General features: G+C 59.2%; 4 protein-coding genes across 7 annotated transcripts; 1 reads left to right on the top strand and 3 right to left on the bottom strand.

Moving 5' to 3' along the window:
• Positions 1-3,210: 3,210 nt before the first annotated feature.
• LSMEM2 (leucine rich single-pass membrane protein 2) lies at positions 3,211-4,619 on the top strand. Its single transcript, XM_016223118.2, has 4 exons — positions 3,211-3,322; positions 3,629-3,757; positions 3,850-4,023; positions 4,238-4,619. Exons 1-4 carry the CDS (start codon positions 3,211-3,213, stop codon positions 4,369-4,371), a joined length of 549 nt encoding a protein of 182 aa, XP_016078604.2. The 3' UTR covers positions 4,372-4,619.
• IFRD2 (interferon related developmental regulator 2) lies at positions 4,557-9,663 on the bottom strand. The gene is made up of 12 exons (XM_087824713.1): positions 9,591-9,663; positions 7,681-7,800; positions 7,510-7,594; positions 7,278-7,402; positions 7,040-7,197; positions 6,831-6,881; positions 6,577-6,746; positions 6,385-6,490; positions 5,936-6,073; positions 5,719-5,847; positions 5,544-5,639; positions 4,557-5,416 (listed from the first exon to the last, which is right to left on the bottom strand). The coding sequence occupies exons 1-12, from the start codon at positions 9,646-9,648 to the stop codon at positions 5,336-5,338; spliced, it is 1,317 nt and encodes a 438-aa protein (XP_087680839.1). The 5' UTR covers positions 9,649-9,663; the 3' UTR covers positions 4,557-5,335.
• A 293-nt stretch (positions 9,664-9,956) lies between these two features.
• On the bottom strand, positions 9,957-16,153 carry HYAL3 (hyaluronidase 3). 2 transcript variants are annotated; one of them, XM_087824709.1, is made up of 4 exons: positions 16,077-16,153; positions 11,358-12,268; positions 11,009-11,098; positions 9,957-10,889 (listed from the first exon to the last, which is right to left on the bottom strand). In XM_087824709.1, exons 2-4 carry the CDS (start codon positions 12,249-12,251, stop codon positions 10,614-10,616), a joined length of 1,260 nt encoding a protein of 419 aa, XP_087680835.1. In that variant the 5' UTR covers positions 12,252-12,268; positions 16,077-16,153; the 3' UTR covers positions 9,957-10,613. The 2 variants fall into 2 exon arrangements, with proteins under 2 accessions (XP_087680835.1, XP_087680834.1); XM_087824708.1 differs by lacking the exons at positions 11,009-11,098; positions 16,077-16,153 and having other exon boundaries at positions 11,358-12,864.
• Positions 12,931-16,161, bottom strand: NAA80 (N-alpha-acetyltransferase 80, NatH catalytic subunit). Of its 3 annotated transcripts, none has more exons than XM_087824710.1 (2): positions 16,077-16,161; positions 12,931-14,306 (listed from the first exon to the last, which is right to left on the bottom strand). In XM_087824710.1, the coding sequence occupies exon 2, from the start codon at positions 13,911-13,913 to the stop codon at positions 13,140-13,142; it is 774 nt and encodes a 257-aa protein (XP_087680836.1). In that variant the 5' UTR covers positions 13,914-14,306; positions 16,077-16,161; the 3' UTR covers positions 12,931-13,139. The 3 variants fall into 3 exon arrangements, with proteins under 3 accessions (XP_087680836.1, XP_087680837.1, XP_087680838.1); XM_087824711.1 differs by having other exon boundaries at positions 12,931-14,014; positions 16,077-16,157; XM_087824712.1 differs by having other exon boundaries at positions 12,931-13,985; positions 16,077-16,138.
• Between the last annotated feature and the right edge of the window lie 551 nt (positions 16,162-16,712).

Raw genomic sequence — 16,712 nt, 5'->3', positions numbered from 1 at the left:
CTAGCAGTCTCAGGACCTCAGTTTCTAAGCGTGCGTGCTGAGGAGGCAAGGTGGTTACCAGGCGACTGAGTGGGTCATATGGGGCCTGTGGAGATACACGCACAATAGATCCTAAATGATATCATTTCTGGGCTAAGTGCTATGAAGAAAGTAAAATTGGGTGATGTGGAAAAGCATGTGAGCAGAAGGCCTCACTAAGGGGGTGACACTTGAGCTAAATGACAAGGAACCAGTCATGGGAGTATCTGGGGACAGAACATTCCAGGAGGAAAGGGCCAGTGCAAAGGCCTGAGGTGGGCACAAGCTTGCTGTCAGAAAGGTCGAGGCCAGTGTAATACAGTGGGGTGACGGGTGTGGGATGTTTTAGGCAGAGCCCCACTGTACTGCTTTGTCCCAATTGGGAAGGAGTGACACAGGGACCTAACAGCAGAGGGTGGCCCTAAGCTGGACCACTTTCTCTGTCCGAGGGTGTGGTGCCCTGCGTCCCCACTCAACCTCGTGTGACCTGTGTGCTCTTGTGAAAAGGAGGGTCAACTGCATTGTGCCAAGTGCTCCAAACATGTGTTTCCAATCTCGTGTGTACTACGGCAGGGAGGAACCAGTTATTCCCACTTACGGATGAGAAAACAGGCCAGACGGGGCAGTCCTTTACACAAGGCTGTGGGCTCAGTAACAGAAGTACCAGTCTTCAAGCTGGGTCCTCCCACTGACCAGCATGGGTGCCTGCATGTATGGGATATCTGCCCCCCTTTTAGGGTTCTCTGAGCCCTTGTGGCACTGGGCTCCGGTTGTCCATCATCCTCAGTCCGATGCCAGCAGGCCACACAGTGGTGGGTGCTTATTCCACATTTGCTTGGAGAGACCATCCGGCTGTGGGCAGGGGTCTTGGGGGTGGAGAAGTGGAGATGCACAGGGCCCCCTTGCATGTCCTGGCTGCCACGTGGGTATTGCTGGAGGTGTGCCTGCGGCAGCTTGTCTGAAGACACCAAGGCTCCAGGCTTGTGTATATATGGGAGTGGCAGGGTTCCCCAGGAGAGCCCCTAGGCACATGCACTAGTGGTGGTGTGCCCTTGTCTGGGCTCCATCACCAGGTCAATAGTCCATACTGGCCCATGTGGGTCACTCCACCCCTCCCCCTCTAAATATAGCCCAGTGGGCTGAGCTCAGGCCTATTTTAGGCCCAGGCTGGGAGGCAGCCAGGCCTTCCCCAGGTTCTCAGAGGAGCTACTGCTGCCTCCATCCTGTCCTGCTACTGGGTGCTGACATCGGGGCCCCTGACTGCCCACAAAATCATGCCTGAGGAGACCCAAGAAGGTAGGAGATGTTGGAGGGAGGGCAAGGACCCAGAATTATGAGCCTGTGGACCAGGGAGAAACCTGCCCTGTCCCACTGACCTCACTTCTTTAGTTACTCGTCAGTCACCATGTCCCAGCTCAAATAATGGGACCTGCACCCTGTACACAGGAAGGCCCACCATGCCTTGAACCTCTCACCTCAGGCCCTGCCCTATTCCCATGCTAGGGACAACAGGGAGTGATTGGGGGAGCCACCCAGTCGTGGGAGGGTTAACCATAGGCTGTGGCCAAGTGGGTGTGGGTGGGGCAGCTGCCTGGCCAGTTCAGCTCTTCCTTCAGGGAAGAAATTGGGATTGGGGGTGGGCAGTGGTTGCAGGGAGCATTTGGGCACAAGGCCCAGGAAGTAAATAGGCTTCTGACTTTTTCCACTTTGGGCCTAAATGGCCCCAAGTGGCTAGATTGGGGTCCCTTGGTGGGTCTGACTGTTAAGACTTTGATGACCACTCATCTAACTGCTCCACTACATGCAAGAAGTATGGAGACTCAGAGGGGCCAGAGCAGGGACCCAAGAAGCTTCAGGTCCAGCTGCTGGCCGGGATGCAGGACTAGTTGCTCCTTGCCTCCAGCCTGGCTCAGCTAGTGCACTCCCCCATCACATTTTCAAAATTTTAGGGGGGGTCAAATATATGGCGATGGATGATTTGACTTTGGGTGATGGGTATACAATGCAATATACAGATCATGTATCATAGAAATGTGCACTTGAAACATGTAATCGTCTTAACCAATGTCACCTCAATAGATTTAATTCAAAAAAAATTTTTTTTACACTGGATGGGAGTGACCCAGCTCATTGTTGTGCGGTGGGGGGGAAGGTTACCTCCTTTTGGGGTCTTAACAATGAGATTTACTATGTGTTTTTCCTGGTAGCAAACAGATCTGAGTTCAATTTAGAAAGTGTGGGAAAAGTACAGCCAAGTGCAAAGGAGTTTAATAGGACCCGCAACACACCACCCAGACAGAACACTAGCAGCACCTATTTTTGTTTCACTTTTGAGCACGTCACAGGTCAGTTTTAGGCAAATCATGAAGGTTGAGTTACTGTTCAGAAAGTGATAAACCCAGAGAGCCCACTCACCCTGGCCCCTATCAAGAGATGACCCTTCAGTGCCCCCCAATGTGTGATCTAGCTTCCAGCTGGGTATCTGGGGGTCTTAAGGGGCTAAGATTTTTTTTTAAAAATCAAGACAAAGAACAACCAAAAGAAAATACGACTTTTAGAAATCACAAAATTACTATTTTGATCGATCAAAAAATAATTAAAATTCAGGAAAAGTACACAGATCCCAGTGACTAACTGGGCAGAGGCTGGGAGTGGGTACTTAGGAAGCCACATACATATCAGGCCCCCAAGCAGAGACCCAACCAAATGGGTCAAAAAAGGCCTTTTTTCATCTCTCAGCAAATACGTGTACACATGTACATATAAATTTTTTTTCACTGGAGATGCCTAAGAGTGGAGGTGGTGTACCCTTCTGGGGGCTGTGGGCAGCCGTTCTGGACCATTTGAAGAGTTTTAAAAAGTCCCTGCTTTTGGATCCATTAACTTTGCTTCTCAGAATCTGTCCTGATTAACTATCGGGAAACTGAGAGAAGTCTCCGTCCTCAATATATGTCTTTTTCTAGGGGTTGTTAATTTCCAAGGGGGAAATGGAACAACCTAAATGCCCAGGCAGCCTCAGAGGGACGCCTGAAGGAAGACCTCAGAGGGCCGAGAAACAGTCTGGTAACACAGGCAGGTCTCCCACTGTGATTCTGAGTGAAAACAGCAGGGCTCGAAGCAGTACAGCAGAATCACACTGAGTACATTTGAGAACACAGCCAAGGCCAGGAGGGAAAGGCGCCGCTGGCTAGCATGGCGCTGCTTCTGCTGGGGACCAGGTCACCAGGCTCTGGCCTGATGGGGAACTCCCAGGGCCTGCAAGGAAAACTGAGAGCAGAAGAGGCAGGAATGAACTTCATGCGCTGTGGGATTATTCCTCCAAGGCTGACAAACTCCTCTCTAGAAATGAGCAAGCAGAGGAATACCTGAAAGTCCCTGGAGCGCTTGGAAGGAAACAAAACGTGAGCAAGTGCATCCCCGTTACTGTGGGTGAATCAGGCCTACGGGGTTCTGGGGTCGCCCTGGCTCCAAAATCGAGGATCATTCCTAAGTTGAATTTAGGGGATTGAGAGCCCCATGTCCCTTTGTCCTACCCCATCTTTGCTGAGCACATGCTGCCTCTGAAAGCCACCCAGGAGAAGGGAGTGGCCCACCGGTTGAACCAACCCTCCCTATGCTGCCCCAGCAGACACCATGGCACCAATGCCGAGCCCGAGGAACAGGGCATCACTGGCCCCCAACCATGTGCAGGAGGTCCGCCTGCACCGGGTGGAGTCCATCAGCGACCTACACAGCGGAGGTAAGGGGGGCAGGGGACAGGGACTCAAGTATTGGGAAAGGAGAGCGAGCGCATCCACTGTCTTCCTGATGCTCCACCCATTTGCCCCCCAGGCTTGCTGTGCCCCTACCTGGCCGAGGAGGCACAGCCGTGGGATGAGCTGCTGGGCATCTTGCCGCCGTCGCTGTGTGGCCAGCCTGGCTCCGGCCGCGGGGGCTTCCTGCTGCTGCTGGCACTGCTGGTGTTCACCTGCCTGGGGCTTGCCATCCTGGCCGTATACCTGAGCGGTATGGAGGCGCAGAAAGCCAGCAGGAATCAAGGGCAAGGAAGTGGGGCTGGGAGGACCTTCTGTGCAGTTGGAGGGAGCAACTGCAGAGGCCGAGGCAGTGAAGGGTGGGGTGGGTGTTCTCAGCATGCTGAGCTGGATGGGAGTCGTGGGGTGATGCATGGTCCGATAGCCCCCATTCCGGTCCGATAGCCCCCATTCCTGCCCGCCCGCAGTGCTGCAGAGTGAATCCCTACGTGTGATGGCGTACACACTGCAGGCGCAGGAGGAGACACTGCTCAAACTCCGGCTGGCCAGCCTCAGCCAGCTGCGCAGGCTCAACTCCAGTGAGGCGCGAGAACCCAGCTGAGATGCCGCTTGGACCCGGAGTCTGGGTGTGTGGGGGGGGGAATAAAGTGGCCCTTGGCAGGTTTTTCCTCTCCCACTGCTGCTCCACACTACTTCCTTGGTCAGGTTTTTGTAGAAGAACCTGATCTGGCCCCACAGCTGCCTGCCTCTCCTGGCTTCTTCAGCCCTGGCCTAGCCAAGCCTCCTGATGCCAAGGCCCCACTTTGGGTGGCCCAAGGTCAGAGGAAGTGATACCAGCCTCCTGGCTCTTCCTGCAGCCTATCAGCACGCTTTGGCCTCCCTCAGACAGCAGGTTCAGAAGTCTAGAAATAGCTGCCCCCACCCCAGTCACCCAAACTTTGCCAAGCTTCCCAGTGGGGGTCCAGCTCTCAAAAGACAGTCCAAGCTCTGAGTAGGAGGGACATCTGGGGAGAGACTCTTGGAGGGCAAAGGTGAGGTGGAGCTGGGAAGGAGCTGGGCCCAAGCCTGGGGTGGTGAATGGGCAGGGGGGACAGGCAGAAATACCCAGGAGCAGGGCCACAGAAGGCTGAGCATTCAGTTTAATTATCTCTAGTAGTCTTTAAAAATCAGCACACAAATCCATTCCAGGTAGCCTCCCCTCCCCACTTGTGGTGACATTTGTCCAGATGGCATCCCCACCCTCCTCAAGGAAATGGTTCATCCAGGGGAACAAGGCCTGAGAAAGGAAAGGAAGGAAGGGACAGCCCCCCTACTGCCCCACAGCTCTGGACAGGTACACATCTGGCCTGACCTGAGACAGGGTAGGAAAAGGCAGTGAGGCAGAGCGCAGGGGCAAAGAGCCAGAATCCCAAGTGGCCTGGCCTCCAGCCCCCCACCCCAATGCCTGTTTTTGGTTTAGTCATTAAAAAAATAAAGCAACAATTTCTGGCAGGGACCAGCTGTTGCGCTGTCTTCTGTTAAAAATATGGGCAAGGGTGTGGACAGCCTCTTCGGGTGGTGCTGCCTCAGAGGATGTCTGCCCGCTTATCCCGCACGCGGCTGCGCGCCTTGGTCCGAGCTTTGAAGGCAGCGGCGTTGTACAGGTGCTGGAGTGGGGCAAAGAGCGATGAGCCGGGGAGCTGGGGAGGGGGAGGCCCAGGGCTTCTCCTTCACCCCGGCAGAGCTCCAGGCAGCGGGAGCAAAGGGAAAACAGAGGTGCCCAAGGATACAAACCTTCTCAAATCGTGAGATCTTGCAGGCCTTCAGGGCGGTGGCATCCAGCACCAGCACGGGGCCCAAGCCGAAGATGTCACGGAGCAGCTCGTTGTTCTGGGGGCAGAGGGAACAGTGAGCTTGGGCCAGTGTGAAGCAGACAAGCTGGGTGCCCCCTCTCTGCCAGCCTCCCCACCTGAAGGTGGTGGTGCATGCCCGACCCCAGCACATCCTTGAAGGCAGCGTAGATTCGGCGCCGAGCCCAGCTGTCCACGTAGAGCACCTCAAGGCCAAAGCGGATTGTCTCTTCCTCACACTCGCCACCCTGCAGGGCAGAGGAACCTGTAAGACTAAGCTTGGTGGCTGTGCCTGGGGACGAGCTATCACTGGGACACACACGTCCTCCCACGCACCTCGACAAAATGCAGCACGGCTCGGAAAATGGAGCGCTGCCGCCGGCGGTCAGCTTTGGCACGGTACTTGTTGCTATCAGAGGCCAGAGTGCGCAGAGCGTCGCAGAGGGCGTCCATGTCCTCATAAATCAGGTCCTCCTGCAGCAGGGAGAGGGAGGGCATGTGAGAGGGGCCTGAGCTCTGCTGGCTCTCAACATGGGGTTGCCCAAACCCTGCCTTTCACTGAGGAGTCCTTTTCTTCTCTCCCTGGCCCCCCTGAATCCCTTCTTGGCCCCTGTCTCGACCAGACCACTCTGCTCAGGGACCCCAACACAGCCCCTGGCACCTGAGTCTGTGCTGGGGCTACTTCCACTCTACAATGACCTAAGGCTGCCCTGTATTCTGTGGCATCTCCTGCATCCAGCCTGAGGTGGGCACGTGGTGTCAGCAGGTACCCTCGCCCCTCACACCTCAAGGTCCCTGGCGAGCTCAAAAAGCAGTGCGATGGTCTCGCCAGCAGCAATCCGCAGGTTCACAGTTTCACTGGACAAGAGTTGGAGTAGCCGGGGCAGCTGCCTGGGGAGGGGGCAAGCTGAGCTATGTGTGTGGGCTGGGACCTCTGCACCGCTCCCCTCTCATACCCAGTGGGCAGTCGCCTCTACCTGTTGAGGATGTGGCTGATGTGGGTGCTGGGGCAGATGGTGAGCAGCAATGCCCAGGCTTGCAGAGTAGCACAGAACAGGCCATGCAGGCTGGCAGGGGCTATGGAGCCACCCACACCACAGGACCGGCTAAAAACACCTTCCAAGCAGGTGAGGCAAGAGACCAGGTCCTAGGGCACAGGGAGGCAGGGCAGTGGCTCAGGGGCAGAGCTAGGGCCAAGATGCTCTACTATCTATGCCCAAAGGCCACTTACCTGGACATCAGCGGCAGCCACGTAGCAGCCCAAGCCGAGAGCAGAAGCGCACTGTTGGGAGAACAAAGCCAGGCAACGGTCAGAGAGTGAGCCTTGGTTCCAGCCATGCGGGCTCACCCTCAGAGTAGGGGAGCCTGGAGGCAGGGGGAATCACCTCTCTGCTTAGGGATGGTGTGAGGGAAGGGTGTCGCGGAGCATGGAACACTCACGTGGAGCCGGGCCGAAGGGCTAGCTGTGCCATCACTGAGCACGGAGACCAGGAGGGGCTGCAGGCTGTGGAAGAGCTCCTCACTCTTGGCTCCAGGACCCAGCTGCACGCAGAGTGGGCCTAGCACTGCAGCTGCCAGGGCCTGTTCCTCGCCCTTCCCTGCAGGGATGCTTTCCAGTCAGCCAATGCACAGGGGTCAGGACCCGGCCATTTCAGGCCCCACACGCCCCACACCCAACCTTTCTTGAGGCATTTTTCCAAGGCATCGGCCAGTGTAAGGCTGCGCTCCAGCAGGAAGTCAGGGAGTAGGCGGGACGCCAGGGCCAGGCGCAAGTTCTCAAGAGCACCTTGCCGGGTCTTGGCACTAGGGGATAGAGAAAGGGTGTCTTGTGGACCAGCCCAACCTGGGTAACATCTGTCATGGGTTGAGCAGGGACATGGGTGTAGGGGTTGGCTGGCAGTCAGGGGTACCTCTTATCTGTGAGGCAGTCCACATACTCCTTCAACTTCTCCTCAAGGTCCTCCTGCTGGCTCTGCTCATCCATGGCATCACCCCCTGCAAGGCCACCTGCTTAGCCCTGCTTCTTGCCCCGGCCCACGGAGCCCCCAATGAGTCCCTACCAAACTCCCATGCACTCTCACCGAAGCTGTCCTCTGCCGTGGTGCTAAGAACGCTGGGGCAATCGCTGGCGGTGCTGCGGGCCTCGCTGGCTGCCTCATCCTCGCTGGAACCCGAGTCGGCTTGGGCCCTGCTCTGAGCACCTGGGGAGGACAGAGCGGGGCACTGGCTTGCCTCCACTGATGTGTGATGGCAGGGTGCTCATCCCGCCTCCTGACACGGGTCAGAATGCTGCCCTGCTCAGAGATGAGAAAGCCAAGGCAGGGCGGGAGGCAAAAAGGACTGTTGCAAAGAACACTGAGCCAGGAAGCAGGAGAAAGGGAATGAGGTCTACCGGTCGGACAGCATCCGGCACCAGCAGAAGGGGCTGCATAGGCCCCACACAGGCCTGTGGCCCAGTCTGAAGTGGGAGCATACCTAGGCAGATCCTGGGGGAGCTCAGCCACCAGCCTAGATGATGCCCCCAAATGGCTAGAGCAAGATTCAGGGACTTATTAGATTCAGAAAGACCCAGGGTTCAAATCCCAGCTACACAGCTTAACAGGGGTACAACCAGTCCAGGCGCCCAGCCTTCAAAGCCTGTTTCTCTGCAAAAGAGTTGCAAAAGTACTTCCTCTGGGTAAGGCGCATGAAGACAGTGACTAAATAAGTTACTAGTCATAGCTCTTCTGTGGACCAACAAGCTCACCAGGTGACCCATCAGCCCTGGGGGCAGAAGCCCAGTCCGTACTGGATGTGGGTGGCTGCCCCAGGCTTCAAGCATATTGTCTTATGAGAGCTACCCTTGGTCCATCCCAGGCCTTCAGCCCTGGGCGGATGAACACAGAAGTTCCTTCTTCCCCTGGGAACTGCAGAAGGTGGAGTGGCCCCTGACTACACGAGCCCCTGAAAATAAGTGAACCCAGGGGAACATCAGGCCCAGCAGAACTGAACGCTCGGGTGTGTGGGTTCTGCTTTGGCCAGGGCAGGAGCCACGGCTGAGCCCTAAATGGGTTCTGGTCGCCAGGCTGGACCTACTTCTCAGGAACTACATGCTCCACGTGCATGCGGTCAAAGTTCAACACCCACACAGGACTCGGCGCATCTCCTCCCTCGCTCCCCTACCGGCCAAAGCAGCCCAGCCTTCCCTCATTAGCTTCACTGTGCCAGGGTCCCTCCAGATGCCAGGCCTTTGCACAGCCTGTTCCCTCCCCAGGGTTCTCTTTTCTGCCCCTTCTCAGGACTCTCCCAGAAGCCCCAACCTTGAGGCTTCCTTGGTTCCTAAGTCTGGGGCTCACACCACTGGTGAACTTTCCCCCCACAACCAGTCCTTCTGGAATATCACGACCCTCTCGGATATCTCCCCACCCCAGCCCCATTTAGGGGGGCGGCCTGGTCTCTGCGGTGCCTAGCAGGCACCTCATCTCTGCAAAGTAAACATATGTGTTTACTACACCAGGACACCCTTCTGGTCGACGCTGATAAGCGTCTCCGGGCTGCCGCGGGCTCGAGGGCGCCCACCCACGGTCTGGGCCAGGTCTTCCGAGGCCTAAATCCTGGAACTTCCCTATCGCCCCCTCCCTCAGTTCTCCCCCAGGCTCCCACCAACTTCCTAGTCCAGCTCAATACAGGACCAGGGGCTGGGGAGGGGACGAGCTTTCTACTCTGTCCTGCAGCCTGGCCGACACAGCAGGCAACTAGAGCTTAGGAGCGATGGGTGAGCCGAGACCGGGGGGTGGGGGGTGCCGACCGCGTCAGGGTCGGGAGCGCGGGCTCCAGCCCCGCGAGCGGCGCGCTCGAGTGGGGCGCGCACGTGGCCGCCGTCTCCCGGGGCCCGTGCCGGCCGCCGAGCTGGGCCAGGCAGGAGCTCCCGCCCCGGGCCCTCAGGGGCGCGACGGGACCCCGCGCAGGGCCCCCCCTCGCCGTTCATCAGGCGCCCCGCGCCCACATTTACCTCCTCTGCGGCGCTGGCCGCCCTTGCGGGGCGCGCTGCCTTTACGGGCGCGGGGCATGCCGCGAGTCGGCGCGAGGGGCGCGGGGTCAGGGCCCCGGCGGACTGGGGCTCCCGACCAGCGAGGCGCCGGCCGGGGTGCGGCGCTGAGACTTGGGCAGGCGACGGGAGCCACACGCCGCGCGCACCACCATCTTCGCTAGGCGCCCCGCCCGGCCAAACCGGTCGGAGCGCCCCGCCCTGCCAGACGGGCCGCCGGGAAGGCGAGTCCCTGGCGTTGGGTTCCGACCCACAGCCACGCGGCCCAAACTACTATTCCCAGGGGGCTGTGCGCGCATATGCGCGCTGGCCGCAGAGCACCTTGGGAATTGTAGTCTTCTCCCGTGACCCTTAAGCCCGCGACGCTCTAGCTGGACGATGCACCCACAATGCTCTGTGTCCCCCGCACCCCCGCCACATGCCAACGCGAACGATCGTTAGCTCTGAAGCTGAGCCGCGCACCGCGCAGGACTCGCGTCTCTGGGCACTTGCAGCCGGACACTGGCGACTGGATGGGCACGGGGCTTGGGACAACAAGGTGAACGGCCAGACCTCAGGCAGTGAAAGATAAAGTGACTTCATGATGAAAGCAAAGTACAGACAACAGTTTAGCAAGGACAGACCTTAGTCAAGATCTTGAGGCCCACCTGCCCTTGGGTCGGTCTCCTTCCTGCGATGTCTCGATGTACCCAGTGATGTGTAGGAACAGGGCCCTGGGCTGGCAACCCTAACCATCTGGAACCTTGTCTCTCTCTCCCTGGGACTGCTTCCTTTTTAGGAGGGGTCAGGTGATCTCAGAGGGCCACCTGTTTTAAAATAGTGTAAATGTTTTCTTCTGGCCCCTTCCACTCCCCAGGGATCCCATGGGAAGTGAGGTGTGTGTGTAGGAGGACTGGCTAAGCTAAGCAGAGCAAGAGTGGGACAGAATCCTCAAGGACTAGGAAATGGCAGCAAGGACAAGAGGGTCACGGCAGGTGATTGCTGGCTTTATGCTGTTTCTTCAGGTCCAGGCTTAGGCCTGGGCTCCTGACAGGTGGGGCCCATCCAGCCCCGGTAACAGCGGCAGCGGAAGGACTCCCAAGCTCCAGGGCTGCCATCTGGCTGCAGGTGTAGAAAGGCTTCCAGTTGTCCTGGGTGTCGCCGGGCGCAGCGCCCATGGCCATGACACCACTGGTTACTGCAGGCTATGGCCGCCCTGGTCACGTTAATTACATAGGGGCCCAGGGTGTCCACCAGGTAGTCATAGAGATGCCAGCACCTCTCCTGAGGAAAGGGGAGAGATGTATCAATGCGCCTGCTCCATGGCCCTGCCATGGTCTCTCCCCCACCCTTGGACCCCCAACACGGGCTGCATGGCGGGCTGGAGGGGGCAATATGATCACCTCAGAGCTGGAGATGCTCAGGTCCCCCCAGAGCACCACGCCGGCTGCCCCCAGTGCTGCGCTCACACCAATGGTCTGCACAAGGTCATCCTGGAGGCAGAGAGCTGCTAAGCCAGGGCTGAGCTGGCCAAATCCACCTAGGCCTACCTTCACCTTCCAGAAACTTCCTGGCTCATCGCCACGATCTGATTCTACCTCTAGAGTAGGGCCCCTTGGCACTGAGCCTCTGTGTAGCTTCTCGGGTCCTCCAGTGAGAGAATGTCTCCCCTCAGATCAGGGCGCCAAAGGCTGGGCCTTTTCTTCCTAGGACAGGGCCATGCCTTCCCACTAGATACCAGCTTTCACTCACCTGGGACAGGAACCTCCCAGAGCTCTTGTGTGTGAGGCGGGCATAAGCCAGGACAGGCAGGGGATGTGGGTGCCCAGCACGGGCCACACGGAAGGCCTCCTCCAGGCGGTATCGAACAAACGCCTGGTAGTGAGCAGGCGGCAGCCGGGGTGGCAGGTAGATGCTAGGGAAGAGGGCGCTGGAAGCAGCCCAGAGCCAATGCAGTTGGTTGTTGCGGGCAAGGGTGGCTGCACGGCAGTGGCCTGTGTAATTGGAAGCTATACCGTGCCAGCCATTGCCACAGGCTGGGAAGTGATAGAAGCCCCAGAGCCCACGGGGCTGCAGCGCTTGGCCCAGCCGCAGTGTGCCCTCCATCAGTGCTCTGGCCGCTTGTTCAAAGCCAGTGTGGGCCTTACGGAGCTGCTCCTGGGGGTCCAGGTGGGGGAATACCTGCTGTGCCCAAGCCCATGAGGCTGCCCGATAGGCTCGGCGGTAGCCCCAGTTCCCAGCCCAGAGCGGACACCATTCCTCCCAGTCCAGCACTGCCAGGCCAGTGAAGCCAGGTATCAGGCTGCGATGGATCTGATAGGCAGCCCGTTCCAGGTGGCGGTCAAGGAGCACAGCCTGGGGGATGCCCCCATTGTGAGCTGTGCCCCTGGGCCCAAAGTAGGGATAGAGGCCGAGCTGGTTCTTGTAGAAGATGGTGATGTTCTGCCCATGGAAATGCTGTCCACGATTGGCTGTGATGCTCAGGGCCTCTAGTGGCAGGTGCACACCAAAGCGGCCCCTGCAGCGTGCTGAGGGTATGTTCCACAGCACGGAGAAGGGGCGTTCAGGGGCCCCCTGGAGGGGCTGGCCACACCCCAGACACAGGGCCACCCCCAGCACCAGGGCCTCTCCTAGCTGCATGGTCATGCCCCAGGAATGGAAACCTGCAGGAGAGAGGGTGTGAACTTAGTCCATACATTCCACATAGCAGGGAAAGCTGGGAAAACTTCCCTAGCTCCTCCCCACAGGGGAGTGGGGAAAGCATGGTCCCCCAGGGGTCCCATAGGCCTCTCAGAGCAGCCACACCCTAAGCTGGTCTGGGCTGCTCCGCTCTCATGTTTTCCATCCCTGACACCTCCCCCACCCATGGCTCTCACAGTCCTTTTCTTTCTTCTCCCATCTTTCCTCCCCCAAGAACACTCGCCCCCCACCTTTCCCACTCAGCATTCAGGTCTCTGCTGTGGAGTGAGGGCACAGGGTTCCCACAGTCCCAGTGTGGTTCTGGCCACTGTATGCCCGTTTGTCTCCCTATCTATCTGTCCGCTTGGGGCAAGATCCTATCTGTCTGCCTAGTTCCCCATTGCCTGTGCCTGGTCCGGGGCCTGACATACAGTAGGTGCTCAGTGAATAGTGATGAGTGAGTGAGTGTGGAAGGGAATAGACACCCTTTTTCCTGGGCTTGGCAGAGTGGGAGGGGCAAAGGGCAGGCATCCTTCCATCGATGGCCCCAGGGCCAAGGTGGATCTGGGGGATCCTGCAGGAATAGGGGACCTAAGATGAGGCTGGCAGGCGAGGGTAGGGGTCAACAAATAAACTGTCATAGCCACACCCAACAGAAGCATTTATTCAGCCACACTGGCAGCTCTGAGCCACAGCCTGGGAGCCATCTCCTGGTACCACTGGCAGTCAGGAAACTGCCCAGGCTAAAGCTGCCCCCAGGTGCCAGGGGCTGAGGCATCGCCAGTGGGCTGAGGCTGGGACTGTCCTGGGGAGTCCACTGAACCAGAAAGACAATGCCCTGCCCTAGGTGGCCCTTCAGATGTCCTTTTCCATCCAAAATATGGGGCATCCTCTCAGGTCATAGTATTGTGTCTCCAGCAGGCTTTGTGGAGGGGGCCCTGCTGAAGGTGAGGTGGTCAAGGGCTTAGGCAGGGGAGGGGGTGGCGGCAGTGATGGCCCTTTGGAGGCTCTTGGGGCAGCCTGGGCAGTCAGGCTAGGGGCCTTGCAGGGTGGCTGGAGGGAAGGAGCTCTGGGGAAGGCACTGAGCAGAGTGGCGGGCAGTTGTCGGCTGGTGAAGACCAGGCCCTGCACAGGCTCACCCAGCTGGTAGCCCAGGTGGGCATAGAAGGGCAGCTGGTCATGAGTGGTGAGGTGCAGCCGGCGGAAGCCCCGGGCCTGAGCAAAGACCTCGAGGCCCTCCATGAGGCAGCGGCCAAAGCCACGGCCCCTAAGGGCCCGGGCCACCACCACTGTCTCTACTAGGAGGCTCTGGGGCCGGTCTAGCACTCGTGACAGGCGGGCATGTCCCACCACAATGGGGGCTTTCCCGGGTGTGGGGTGGGGGCTCAGCAGCATCAGGCAGAGGGGGAAATTGTCTGAGGACTGGCCCAGTGAATGCAGGCGGGAGGCGCGGCTGCGGGGCCACTGCTCGTTGATGAGGTCAGCACAGGCGTCCAGGAGCTCCGGTCGGCAGTGCACAGGCTCGAGAGTCAGCTCAGCCCGGCTGGGGGCTGGGGTCTCCTCTGGCTGGTGTGTGGGATCCAAGGTCAGCTCAGTCAAGCCAGGAATGAGGGTCATCTCTGATGGCATGCAGAACAGGGTCAGCTCAGCTAGCCTGCTGCTCAGGGTCAGCTCTGGTTGGTGTGCAGGATCCTGGGTCAGCTGGGCCAGGTTGGATGTCAGGGTAAACTCTAGTTAGCAGGCAGGATCCAGAGTCAGCTCAGCTGGGCTGGTACTCAGGATCAGCTCCATCCAGTGTGTAGGGTCTAGGGTAGGGGTCAGCATGGCTGGGCCAGGGCTCAGAGTCAGCTCTGGCTTACATGGAAGATCCAGGCTCAGCTGAGTCAGGCTGGGAGCCAGGGTCATCTCCTGCTGGGCTGCAGGTAGCTCAGTGCCAGGCTGGGGGTTAAGGCCAAGGTCTCCAGGAAGTAGCATTTCCTCAGATCACAGGGTGTTTCTCCTGTGGACACCAGCCATGCTGGCCTGTGCCAGGAGGGAGGATGGGGTTGGGGTAGGGAAGAGCTGACAGAGTGCTAGGGGAGCCATGCATCCTGGAACAAGGGAGTGGCGGGCTGCACCTTGTTCCCATACTCACTTGATAGCACAGGTGAACTGGAGGCGACCTATACCTGGGGGAGCTCGCTCAGGTTGACAGCAGGGGGGATGGGTTCAGGGTGTCCTGCCCACACTGGATGGAAGCTGAGAGCCAAAGGCTGGGGCAGAACCCAGGAGCCCTGGCCCCAGCCTGCTCTGGCTACGACTTTGATCCAGCCCTACAGCATCTCGACTGGTGGGCCATCAGACAGAACGTGCAAAGCAGGCACAGTGAAGCCATTGCTTAAACCCATGCAAGGCTCCTTTCAGAAGCAACGCAGCTATCAGGAGCTCTTCTGCCCTCCCCCCCCCTAAATTCCAGGTCACCATCTTGAACCACATGGGCCATGCCCACCACATAACTGATCCTGGGGTGCCACTCACTCACCCATCAGGCTGTTTTCCCCTCCCTGGAAGGTTTTCCTTGCCTGGGACACACAGCCCATGGTCCTCTCCCCAACACCACCCAGCTCAGGGAAGTTTTTTTTGTGTTGGTTTTTTTTTCTAGTGCTTACATTAACACAAATTTATTATCTTAATGGTTTGGGAAGACAGAAATCTGAAATGAGTCTCACTGTGCTAAAGTCAAGGTTATGAGGGCTGCTCCCTTCTGGAGGCTCTAGGAAAAAATCCATTTCCTTGCCTTTTTCCAGCTTCTAGAGGCAACCTGTTTTCTTTGGCTCATGGCCCCCTCTTCATCTTCAAAGCCAGCAATAGCATCTCTCCAACCTCTGCTTCCCTCATCACATCTCCTCTCTCAGGACACTTTGACTGGTCCTGGATCCAACTGTCCCCTCAGATGGGGCCCAGCAGCACTAGCAAGGGTCCTGGCTCACAGTCACACAGCAGTGTGGCTCCTGCAAGCCTGGTTCCCCATTGGCCTGAGTTTCATGGCCACTCTAGCTAGATAAGGACCATAGCTTCCTTCCTACATCCACAGGGCCTCCAACCGTCACCAGGATGGGGGCCCAGACCTCCTGCACCCAAACCCCATGGTTTGCCCATCCTGTCCCAAGCCCTGCTGCAGGAGGGTCTATGCTGGGGAAAATTATGGCAGTGGGGAGTGGGGAGGCATTGGTCCCCACCATTCTCACTTTCTCACCAGAGGGGACGTCTTGGCTCCCTTCCCCACCTGTCCAGGAAGGCCCTCTGAGCTTGAGGCCAATTTCACACTGGTCAGTAACTGGTAGACCCCCCTCCCCTCACGCCCATTCCACTCAGAAGGCTATAAGCCCCTCACCTGCAATCAGCCACCTCCGCAGCAGCCGCACCCCGTGACCAGGAGGGAAGATGCCCCAAGGTCTGCCTCTAGACCAGAAACCCCAGGCTTCCCCGCGGGTTTAACCCCTTCAGTACCAACCCAACCCACTGTGGGCGGGGTTCCTGGGTTCTCAGAGAGGCGGCACTGCCCCTCCTGTGCGTCGGTTTCCCTCTCCCTCCTAGTGAGCCACACACCGTGGAGTTTGGGGGGCGGGGGGCTTCGGGAACCTGACTCTGGGTGGGTGTGGCTCGGCATGCTCTGGGAAGGAACCACAGACACGGGGAGAGCGCGCGGGGCAGCAGAGCCACTCGACCTTATGGGGAGGAGCGGACAGAAGCACGGGGAGGGGGGCACAATGAGGATGGACACGCCGCGCGTGGGGAGGGGGCGGTACTGACATGTTGAAGCGGGGCTCCAGGATGCTCGGCGTCCCGGCTCCGCACAGGTCCGGTTCTCGCTCCGTCTGCGACTCTTGCGTGCGTCCGCGCTGCCCCCTACCGGTGCGGCGGACGCACGGCAGCCGTCGCCGTCCGCGGCGCTCCGCTGGGGCAGCAGTCGTCCAGGTCGTCCAGGCCCCGCCCCCGGGCCCGTGCGTCCTCCGACCGACCGGACGTAGGCTCCGCCTCCGCCCCGCCCCCTGGCGCCGAGCCCCGCCCTGCTTCCTGTGCGTCACGGCTCGGACTCAAAGCCGGCGGCATCCGCGGTTGGCCCCGCCCTCCAGGCCCCGCCCCGGCCACGCCCCCAGGCCCCGCGTCTGGTTCCACGCGTCCCCGAGGTCCCGCCTCAGTTCGGCTCGCTGAGCCCCTCTGCCGGCGCCCCGCGAGCCGCGCACGCCCTTCCTCCAGCTGCCTCCGTTTCCGCCTCGCCCTGGGCTCACACTGGCTTCGCCCACGCGCCGCTTTGTCTCGGCTCCCGCCGGCCGGCAGCCTCGGTCAAGCGTGGAAAAGGGCAGGTGAAGCTTCCTCCTGAAACTCGGGTCCCACCCTGGGAAGCAGCCGCCCTCGGACAGACGTCAGAGCAGAGAGGGGCCTTTC

Source organism: Miniopterus natalensis, chromosome 15 (genome assembly GCF_054644295.1).
Source record: "Miniopterus natalensis isolate mMinNat1 chromosome 15, mMinNat1.hap1, whole genome shotgun sequence".
In the NCBI taxonomy this organism is placed as follows: domain Eukaryota; kingdom Metazoa; phylum Chordata; class Mammalia; order Chiroptera; family Miniopteridae; genus Miniopterus; species Miniopterus natalensis.
The sequence above is the reverse complement of the archived record's forward strand: the minus strand, read 5'-3'. Positions and strand labels throughout refer to the sequence as shown.